The sequence below is a fragment of the Salmo salar genome, chromosome 18 (assembly GCF_965601325.2).
Source record: "Salmo salar chromosome 18, fSalSal1, whole genome shotgun sequence".
In the NCBI taxonomy this organism is placed as follows: domain Eukaryota; kingdom Metazoa; phylum Chordata; class Actinopteri; order Salmoniformes; family Salmonidae; genus Salmo; species Salmo salar.
The window spans coordinates 9837542-9849058 of NC_138308.1; the positions used below are offsets into that span (position 1 = coordinate 9837542).

An 11517-nucleotide genomic window follows, 5' to 3' on the forward strand; every position below is an offset into this window, starting at 1 on the left:
GTTTACATTCAGATTTCATCAAATGGTGCCTTTTACCATTCAGGAAATATATGGAATCGGCTCTAATGAAACATATTATGCTATGTACAGTATACCGCTAAGCTAAATGACGAAAATGTAAAATTGCTGATATAAAGGCATATTACATTTTATCTGGTGTTATCTACATTTTATCAGCAAAGTACCACGTTGACCTTTATCATGTGTAAGCAAAAGTGAGCAGAGATGCTGTGCACTTGTTGTCGTTCAGGGACAGTCCTGGTTTGGAGAGAATGGTTGCATGATTGCAATTCCAGACCCAATCCAGAAGTATTGGCATTGTAAAGTAGATTTCCCATTCTCATGCCAGTCTCCTTGTCTGGCCACGGTGAACATGAGGGTGAGTCTGTCCTTGAGTGGACTATGTGTGATGTAAAATGTGTAATGTTGTAATGTCTTATGAATGGAATGGCTTGTTACATATAGTAACATATAGTAACAAGTACCTCTTTCATGCAATACACATTTTTAAAGACACTTGACCTAATCCCAACTGTCATTAATACCCTGCTTGAAGCACCTACAGCCAGTCAGTAATACCATGTCCTCTTACAGCCTGATAAACTGCAAAGTGCAGGATCTGTTGTCTCTAATGCAGAGGGCAGTGCAGGGCTGTGGCAGCTTGACCTGAACCTAGCCAGGCTGAATTTCACCCATCATCCCCTGTTTAGCACAGAGCATGTGTTGGCTCAGAGACTGTACGAGCTCTATGAGCATTATGAAACCCGTGAGATGAAGGGTGCAACTACCTCTCTGCAGGACAAGGTACAACACTATCATAAGACTTACAATTGAAATCATTTGGGAAAGGTAATGCAGTCATAGTAGTAGATTGTTAATCTGAAATATTTGTTGTACCTCACCCTGGTAGCTAAGCGGACTGAAGAAGTCAGAAACAACCTTGACCACCACTGATGAAACTGCTACTTGCTCAAAGTTACAGGATCTGAGACAGGAAATACGGTGAGAGGGATTTCTGTTCTAAGAAATATGATTATTTACTGTACCTATATGTTTGTAAAGGTATTGCTTTAATGAATCTGCTCACTGCAGAAAGACCCATGTAGCACTGAAGAATGAGAGGCAGGCAGACATCTCTCTGGTGAGGAACATTGTTGCCGCTTGGAAGCGCATCAAAACCCTCAGGGCCAAGAACGGCTATGTGAACACCACTGTGAAATTACAGCTGCATAAGTAAGCATCATTTGTATTATTTTGACATAGAATAGACCTAAATATGCTGTATATGCAAATTCTGGTCATAAACGTTAATGCAAATCATGGGTGATATCACATGAACAACACACATCGCTCTATAGCCTCGTTATTGTTATTTTATTGTGTTACGATGTCCTTTTTTGAAATTGAGCAAATATTTTTCTGTGTTGTTGGGAATGGGCTCGTAAGTAAGCATTTCACTGCAAAGTCTTAATCTGTTGTATTCGGCGGATGTAACCAATAGAACTAGATTTTGATTTGATTTATATTTCTTCATCCTCACGTTGACTTTTAAAGTCATTGCAAAGCGTACAGTGTATATCATCTTAAAGTAGGCTATTCATGTGTTCAACATTTAGGATAGGGCAGTTGTTACCATAGAGATACTAGAGAACGCATCTCCTGTCTTTACAATGGCTGCTTCTGTGAAAGCATGGGCAGAGCCATTTAAGGCTACATCCATTTTAAAGTTTTCAATTTCTTCTTCTTTTACTTCTCTGAGTGTACTGACAGTTTGTAATTAAGATGAAAGGTGCATACTACCACTAGTATGTTGTAGTGTGTATAGTCTGAACAGTTATAAAGCCAAGTTTGGTGATTTACTGCCACTTGCAGTTATGGAATGTTTGCTCAGGAGTATAATCCATTGGCTGACCCTTCCTGCTGACCTGGATGGAATTCTGTGAACCTTGCTTAACCCAGAGCAAGTTACATCCATTTGACTACTTCAAATTGGTGAATGGCCCTCAGTGGCACTTCCCATGATACATGTCTGGCCTCTATCCAACTCTATGATTGTAACCAAGAAGTGTTTAGAAAGCATTGCAATGTATCTTTTTCATTGCAACTAATCTCATTCACAGAGTGAAGGCAAGGATCACTGACAGCACGACAAACAGAACTGGGACAGATGATCACATGAAAGCAAGTGTCTTCTCTCTTGACAATCTCTTAACACAACTGTTATTAATAAACTATAGCCGTACTGTTTGTAGTAACCTTTGTTGCATTGTTGTCGGTGTAAACATCCTATTGCAGACAAAGTTCTACACAGATGGAGACGTAACGATCAGGCAGCACTACCTGTGTAGGGAGCTGAAGGAGCATAACAAAGAGGAGATATACATCCCTCTAGTTCCAGGACAAGAAGAGGAGATGTCTACTGATTCTGTCAAGCAGAAGGCAGATCAGTTAGATCTAGTTCCTGTTCTTACTATGTGTGGGGTGGTCACTCCAACCAGTAGCTGTCCACCGTAAGATTCTCTTCAGAAGCAGAAAGGTTTTAGCTAGTTGTTGTTTATTCATTCATTGGAAATGTATGTTTTTAAGACTCTCCAGCTGAGAGTGGACATGGCACTTACTTTGGCACTGACTGATGATATATAATCGTGTATTTTGATGTTATCAATGTATTCAATTTGTTCATATTTTATTTATTTTACAGTGATGAGAAGGTTAGAAGATATGAACTGGCCAACCACAAAGTATCAGTGAACATATTCTATAATGGAAAGCATGTGTCTACCTCCGAGCCATCCATGTTCGACAACAGTGACTTCGGAGTTCAAATTCAACAGATGTTCAACATGCAGATAGTACACAGCCCAGAGAACATTATGCTTGAGGTATGTTTCTCTTGCTGTAAATAATATTGTTCATTCGTTTTTGGCTTTTGAGATATGTTATATTCTTACGTTGTTCCAGTAGCACTTTATGTTAAGCTACAATTTATAAAGGATTTGTTTAAATGGCCTTATAAGTAGTTTATAAACTTCATTATTTGTTTTGTAAATTCACAATTCCAGATTTGTGAGACAGTGAAACAAAAGAGCACTGTTGTGGCCAAAATGTATGTGCCCATACCAGACAGGAACATGCTCTCTAGCAACGCTACAATGGAGAGGTCAGAGTTCAGCAGTGACAGAGCCATCAAAGCCTACTACGCTGGTGTTGGGAGCAGTGAGTAACATTGTAGCTATGATTTGTGATTATTTGGAAGATGTGGTATTTAGCATTGGTGAAATTGTTACAGGGATGGGGGGGACATGCCCCCACCCGATATACAGTATGAATCAAAAGTTTGGACACACCTTTATTTTTACTATTTTCTACATTGTAGAATAATAGTGAAGACATCAAAACTATGAAATAACACATATGCAATCATGTAGTAACCAAAAAAGTGTTAAACAAATCAAAATATATTTTATATTTGCGATTACATTTACATTTTAGTAATTTAGCAGACGCTCTTATCCAGAGCGAATTACAGTAGTGAATGCATACATTTCATACATTTTTTTCTCCGTACTGGTCCTCCGTGGGAATCAAACCCACAACCCTGGCGTTGCAAACACCATGCTCTACCAACTGAGCCATACGAGCCACACGGGCCACACGAGATTCTTCAAAGTAGCCACCCTTTGCCTTGATGACAGCTTTGCACACTCTTTTATTATTTTTTATTTAACCTTTATTTAACTAGGCAAGTCAGTTCAGAACAAATTCTTATTTACAATGACGGCCTGCCTCGGCCATCGCTGGGCCAATTGTGCGCCGCCCTATGGGACTCCCAACCACGGCTGGTTGTGATACAGCCTGGAATCAAATCAGGGTCTGTAGTGACGCCTCTAGCACTGAGATGCAGTGCCTTAGACCGCTGCGCCACTCGGGAGCTCTTGGCATTCTCACAACCAAGCTTCATGAGGTAGTCACCTGGAATGCATTTCGATTAACAGGTGTGACTTGTTAAAAGTTAATTTGTGGAAGAAGAGACTTGCTTGGGCCAAGAAACACGATCAATGGACATTAGACCAGTGGAAATCTGTCCGTTGGTCTGCTGAGTCCAAATTTGTGATTTTTGCCGCTTGATCTGTGAGACGCAGAGTAGGTGAACGCATGATCTCTGCATGTGTGGTTCCCACCATGAAGCATGGAGGAGGAGGTGTGATGGTGTGGGGGTGCTTTGCTGGTGACACTGTTAGTGATTTATTTAGAATTCAAGGCACACTTAACCAGCGTGGCTACCACAGCATTCTGCAGCGATACGCCATCCCATCTGGTTTGCGCTTAGTGGGACGATTGTCACGTTCGTTTGAATGGAAGGACCAAGGCGCAGCGTGTGTTGATTTCCACATCTTTTATTTAAATGAAACTTTCAAACAAAAACAATAAATAAGCAACGAAACGTAAAGTAACGTAGTGCTACCTGCACATACACAAACAATATCCCACAAAGCAGGTGGGAACAGGGACACCTTAAGTATGATCCCCAATTAGAGACAACGAACATCAGCTGCCTCTAATTGGGAACCATACCAAGAGCACCAACATAGAAATGAAAAGACTAGAACACCCCCTAGCCACGCCCTGACCTACGACACCCCCCCCCCCCCCCCCCCCGAAAGGTGCGGACTCCGGCCGCAAAACCTGAAACCAAATGTGGAGGGTAGGGGGGGTGACTAGTGTCGGTGGCGCCCAGACCCCAGATCCGGCCATGGTGCCAGGCTGAACGCCGTGCCTGGACTGGGCATCAGCTCAGAGGAAGGCTCCGGCCATGGAGCTGGGTTGGCCGCCGTGCCTGGACTGGGCACCAGCGCAGAGGAACGCTCCGGCCTTGGAGCAGGACTGGACGCCGTGCCTGGTCTGGGCATCGGCGCAGGTTGCACCGGACTGATGACACGCTCCTCAGGTTGAGTGCGTGGAGCCGGCACAGGACGCTCCGGGCTGGAGAGGCGCACAGGAGGCCTAGTGCGTGGAGCCGGTACAGGTGGCACCAGACTGTTGACACGCACTTCAGGATGAGTGCGGGGAGCTGGCACAGAACGTACCGGACTGGGGAGGCGCACTGGAGGCCTGATGCGTGGAGCCGGCATAGGTGGCACCGGACTGGTGACACGCACTTCAGGGTGAGTGCGGGGAGCTGGCACAGGACGTACCGGACTGGGGAGGCGCACTGGAGGCCTAGTGCGTAGAGCCGATACAGGTGGCACCGGACTGTTGACACGCACTTCAGGGCGAGTGCGGGGAGCTGGCACAAGACGTACCGGACAGGGGAGGCGCACTGGAGGCCTGGTGCGTGGAGCCGGCACAGGTGGCACCGGACTGGTGACACGCACTTCAGGGCGAGTGCGAGGAGCTGGCACAGAATGTACCGGACTGGGGAGGCGCACTGGAGGCCTGGTGCATGGAGCCGGTACAGGTTTCACCGGACTGACACAAAGCAGGTGGGAACAGGGACACCTTAAGTATGATCCCCAATTAGAGACAACGAACATCAGCTGCCTCTAATTGGGAACCATACCAAGAACACCAACATAGAAATGAAAAGACTAGAACACCCCCTAGTCATGCCCTGACCTACAACACCATAGAGAACCAAGGGCTCTTGGTGGTTGGGGGCCCCCCAGATAGCATATGAACAAAATGTGTACAATTGCAGGAAATTTGCTTTAACTGTTGACTCTGATCACAAAAAACTGTCCAACTTGTCTTTCTCAATTTACAAACAGAAATGGGTTTTGCCTTTGGTGGTTCATCGATGTGTCATTCTGGTCATGCACGCTGCGACCGACATAGCTAGTTCGTTAGCTAGTAACTCCTCCAGTATTTGTTGACCCCATTTCACAGGATTTGTTTTTGGATGGAAGCTGTAGAGATCAGTAAGAAATGGCACTTCTGTAGCCAAATATCTTATTTATCCATTTTTGTTTGTTTTCATTAAATGACCTGGTATGATGGTGCGTTGATCAGTTATACAGTTTATAACCGTTATTTTTTAGTTTTTGCCCAAAGTCAACTTTTAAAGTAACTGTTCAGTGTTTTGAGATTTCTATGAAATATGACCTATAATTAATTACAGTATGAGTGAAATAGTTTTCCTTACAAAAAAGGGTAATTAAGTTTGTGAAAAAGCATTTTCTGTGTTGGAATGGTGTGGGCGTACCGCAACAACAGAATACCGGTCATTAAAAATATTCACACGAGTAGACTGCTGATTGACATTACTCTATGAGGAAATAGCAAGCATTTTTTAAACGGTCTGTTTGAGAAACAAGTTTGAGGTGGGTTTTTTTTCTCTCCAATTTATTCTTTAGCCACAAATACAAGTATAATTTAGTCAACAACATTATTTGGGTATGATTTAAAAGAATATTAATTTTTTAAATTTATCTCAGCCTCATGGCAAACTGTGTAGAGTAGCAGGAAATTAGCATTCTCATTGCAAAATGTGAAAAAATAGCATGTGATGAGCTATAAAACAGAACATTTTTCACTGCCCCATGGTAAAATGTGTAGACTTGCAGGAAATGAGCTGGCTTTCCACTTATCCTTCCACTTATACTGTGTTTTCAAAATACCCCTCATAGATAATAAATGAATTGCAGGAATTGCGTATAAAATGTTTTAAAAAATCTCTACTGTTCCGTCGCCCCCAATATCTACACCCCAATTTTACCCTTGATATTTAGTGATGAGCTATCCTGTGAAAGTCTATTTAAAAAGTTATGGTAATTTAGCTCACTATGTGGTTTTTTGTTGTTGTATAAGGATAATGTCAACCCAGGTCTTTAGTGACAAAACAATGGTCTTTTTAGATGTCCCATTCAAACTAGAGAAGGAGGATGCTGAGGTGTGCCTCATGACCTCTGGGAGGCTGCTGTATGTTGTCTCCTGGGCTGTGGATGAGAGTGGCTTTCCCATGGCGCCCACTGCCCCACCACACAGACCCAGCTTTACCAGGTGAGTCTGAACAACACCTGACTGACTTCCACAAGGTTGGCCGTCTTCCACACACACACACACACACACACACACACACACACACACACACACACACACACACACACACACACACACCTCTGTTTGTCTGTTACCTTATGAGTTGAAGGCTTTTCTTTAGGCTGTCTTGCAATATAAACCCTAACCATGTTACATTGCCTGTAGACCCATGGCCAGCGGTCCCAATGCAAGTAGGCTTGAATGGATCAGGGACCTTCAGTTTGACCCCAACCACCCTTCTAACACAGAACTCACAGAACTCCTTAGGGTGAGTGTTAACACTGTAGACTCAGAACCTCCACTTGTATTCTATCAAAATAAACCCAATGATGTGTTGTTGATACAAAACACTCAGTGGTTGCCATGGATTCAAATCCAGGAAACAGCTAGAGTGCTGAAACATGAAAGCTTGCCCGGAGCACTTGGTTTGAAGTGGACGTTTGAAGTAGCGTCTCATATTGTTTGACCAATAGGAGGCCTGTGAGCAGAGAGACAGAGCCACGGGTCACTTCCGCCTGCATGCCCTGGAGGAGGAGTTTGACTTCACCACTGAGGAGCAGCTGGAGAAGTCCAGGCGCTTTGGTCTCCTGCAGCTGCGGAGCTCTCATGCTGTGGGCGTCAGCCCCTCCAAACCCATCCCTCTCCACGACAGAGACATTACTGAAGCAATGTTCGCTGTAATGCCCTTCTCATATAGCCTGGTTCCAGATTAGTTTGTGCTGTCTTGCCAATTCCTACAGCATGGTCATTGTCATGCCAATGTCTGGCTATACACAGCATAAACAAATCTGTGGGACCAGAGTAGACTACTTCCTCATCCCTATATTCTGCAACGTTTAGTTTCATAAGTAGTTTCATACAGGTACAGTTGAAGTCAGAAGTTTACATACACCTTAGCCAAATACATTTAAACTCAGTTTTTCATAATTCCTGACATTTAATCCTAGTAAAAATTCCCTGTCTTAGGTCAGTTAGGCTCACAACTTTATTTTAAGAATGTGAAATGTCAGAATAATAATAGAGAGAATAATTTATTTCAGCTTTTATTTCTTTCATCATATTCCCAGTGGGTCAGAAGTTTACATACACTCAATTAGTATTTGGTAGCATTGCCTTTAAATTGTTTAACTTGGGTGAAAGATTTTGGGTAGCCTTCCATAAGCTTCCCACAATAAGTTTGGTGAATTTTGGCCCATTCCTCCTGACAGAGCTGGTGTAACTGAGTCAGGTTTGTAGGCCTCCTTGCTTGCACATGCATTTTCAGTTTTTCCCACAAATTTTCTATAGTATTGAAGTCGGGGCTTTGTGATGGCCACTCCAATACCTTGACTTTGTTGTCTTAAGCCATTTTGCAACAACTTTGGAAGTACAGTGGGGGAAAAAAGTATTTGATCCCCTGCTGATTTTGTACGTTTGCCCACTTACAAAGAAATGATCAGTCTATCATTTTAATGGTAGGTTTATTTGAACAGTGAGAGACAGAATAACAACAAAAAAATCCAGAAAAACACATGTCAAAAACGTTATAAAATGATTTGCATTTTAATGGGGGAAATAAGAATTTGACCCCTCTGCAAAACATGACTTAGTACTTGGTGGCAAAACCCTTGTTGGCAATCACAGAGGTCAGATGTTTCTTGTAGTTGGCCACCAGGTTTGCACACATCTCAGAAGGGATTTTGTCCCACTCCTCTTTGCAGATCTTCTCCAAGTCATTAAGGTTTTGAGGCTGACGTTTGGCAACTCGAACCTTCAGCTCCCTCCACAGATTTTCTATGGGATTAAGGTCTGGAGACTGGCTAGGCCACTCCAGGACCTTAATGTGCTTCTTCTTGAGCCACTCCTTTGTTGCCTTGGCCGTGTGTTTTGGGTCATTATCATGCTGGAATACCCATCCACGACCCATTTTCAATGCCCTTGCTAAGGGAAGGAGTTTCTCACCCAAGATTTGATGGTACATGGCCCCGTCCATCGTCCCTTTGATGCAGTGAAGTTGTCCTGTCCCCTTAGCAGAAAAACACCCCCAAAGCATAATGTTTCCACCTCCATGTTTGACGGTGGAGATGGTGTTCTTGGGGTCATAGGCAGCATTCCTCCTCCTCCAAACACGGCAAGTAGAGTTGATGTCAAAGAGCTCCATTTTGGTCTCATCTGACCACAACACTTTCACCAGTTGTCCTCTGAGTCATTCAGATGTTCATTGGCAAACTTCAGACGGGCATGTATATGTGCTTTTTTGAGCAGGGGGACCTTGCGGGTGCTGCAGGATTTCAGTCCTTCACAGCGTAGTGTGTTACCAATTGTTTTCTTGGTGACTATGGTCCCAGCTGCCTTGAGATCATTGACAAGATCCTCCCGTGTAGTTCTGGGCTGATTCCTCACCGTTCTCATGATCATTGCAACTCCACGAGGTGAGATCTTGCATGGAGCCCCAGGCCGAGGGATATTGACAGTTATTTTGAGTTTCTTCCATTTGCGAATAATCGCACCAAATGTTGTCACCTTCTCACCAAGCTGCTTGGCGATGGTCTTGTAGCCCATTCCAGCCTTGTGTAGGTCTACAATCTTGTCCCTGACATCCTTGGAGAGCTCTTTGGTCTTGGCCATGGTGGAGAGTTTGGAATCTGATTGATTGATTGCTTCTGTGGACAGGTGTCTTTTTTACAGGTAACAAGCTGCGGTTAGGAGCACTCCCTTTAAGAGTGTGCTCCTAATCTCAGCTCGTTACCTGTATAAAAGACACCTGGGAGCCAGAAATCTTTCTGATTGAGAGGTGGTCAAATATTTATTTCCCTCATTAAAATGCAAATCAATTTATAACATTTCTGACATGCGTTTTTCTGGATATTTTTGTTGTTATTCTGTCTCTCACTGTTCAAATAAACCTACCATTAAGTACAAAATCAGCAGGGGATCAAATACTTTTTTCCCCCACTGTATGCTTGGGGTCATTGTCCATTTGGAAGACCCATTTGCTACCAAGCTTTAACTTCCTGACTGATGTCTATTTTGTGAAGTGCACCAGTCCCTCCTGCAAAAAACCACCCACACAACATGATGCTGCCACCCCCGTGCTTCACGGTTGGGATGGTGTTCTTCGGCTTGCAACCGTCCCCCTTTTTCCTCCAAACATAACGATGGTCATTATGGCCAAACAGTTCTATTTTTGTTTCATCAGACCAGGGGACATTTCTCCAAAAAGTACGATCTTTGTCCCCATGTGCAGTTGCAAACCGTAGTCTGGCTTTTTTATGGCGGTTTTGGAGCAGTGGCTTCTTCCTTGCTGAGCGGCCTTTCAGGTTATGTTGATATAGGACTCGTTTTACTGTGGATATAGATACTTTTGTACCTGTTTCCTCCAGCATCTTCACAAGGTCCTTTGCTGTTGTTCCGTGGGTTGATTTGCACTTTTCGCACTAAAGTACGTTTATCTCTAGGAGACAGACGGCGTCTCCTTCTTGAGCGGTATGACGGCTGCGTGGTCCCAGGGTGTTTATACTTGTGTACTATTGTTTGTACAGATGAACGTGGTACCTTCAGGCATTTGGAAATTGCTCCCAAGGATGAACCAGACTTGTGGAGGTCTACAATTTTTTTCTGAGGTCTTGGCTGATTTCTTTTGATTTTCCCATGATGTCAAGCAAAGATGCACTGAGTTTTAAGGTAGGCCTTGAAATACATCCACAGGTACACCTCCAATTGACTCAAATGATGTCAATTAGCATATCAGAAGCTTCTAATGCCATGACATCATTTTCTGGAATTTTCCAAGCTGTTTAAAGGCACAGTCAACTTAGTGTATGTAACTTCTTACCCACTGGAATTATCATACAGTGAATTATAAGTGAAATAATCTGTCTGTAAACAATTGTTGAAAAAATTACTTCTGTCATGCACAAAGTAGATGTCCTAACCGACTTGCCAAAACTATAGATTGTTAACAAGAAATTTGTGGAGTGGTTGAAAAACGAGTTTTAATGACTCCAATCTAAGTATGTAAACTTCCGACTTCAACTGTACATACTTTACTCTCTTCCTGCAATAACTTTGTGGGTGAATTCTTTTTAACGAAAGTGGACATTTGTTGCTTTGTTGTTTCCCAGGATTATGGTGCATTCCCAAGTCTGTCCCTTATGGATGAAGACCCTATCACAATGCAGAGAGCACGCTCTATCCACTGCATCCAAAAGGTACTCTTCCTTCCCTAGATTCTGTCATCTGGAGTCAGATTGCATTTTATCGCGTATGTCTGTATTCACAGCTTACTCATATGATCTGTTTGATATATGAACATGTGCTAATGAGTAGCAATACTGAAATGTCATTTTCGATTGTCATGCGAGCTGTAATTGTTTTTTTAGGCGCTGAAGTTGGCAAGAAAAAAACTGTTCAACATCAAGAGGAAGTACAAGTTCTCTGATATAGTCACCGAGTACCACGAGGCAGATACAGTGATGTGAGGATTAAGACTCATTTTCT

The 11517-nt window shown here is 43.2% G+C and overlaps 1 protein-coding gene across 1 annotated transcript; it reads left to right on the forward strand.

Annotated features, from left to right (window-relative positions):
- The first annotated feature begins 254 nt into the window (after positions 1 to 254).
- Positions 255 to 11502, forward strand: LOC106576791 (protein CC2D2B). The gene is made up of 11 exons (XM_082964709.1): positions 255 to 804; positions 911 to 1002; positions 1093 to 1233; positions 2121 to 2510; positions 2702 to 2882; positions 3063 to 3216; positions 6855 to 6999; positions 7204 to 7306; positions 7512 to 7715; positions 11142 to 11228; positions 11400 to 11502. Exons 1-11 carry the CDS (start codon positions 772 to 774, stop codon positions 11496 to 11498), a joined length of 1629 nt encoding a protein of 542 aa, XP_082820835.1. The 5' UTR covers positions 255 to 771; the 3' UTR covers positions 11499 to 11502.
- Positions 11503 to 11517: the final 15 nt, after the last annotated feature.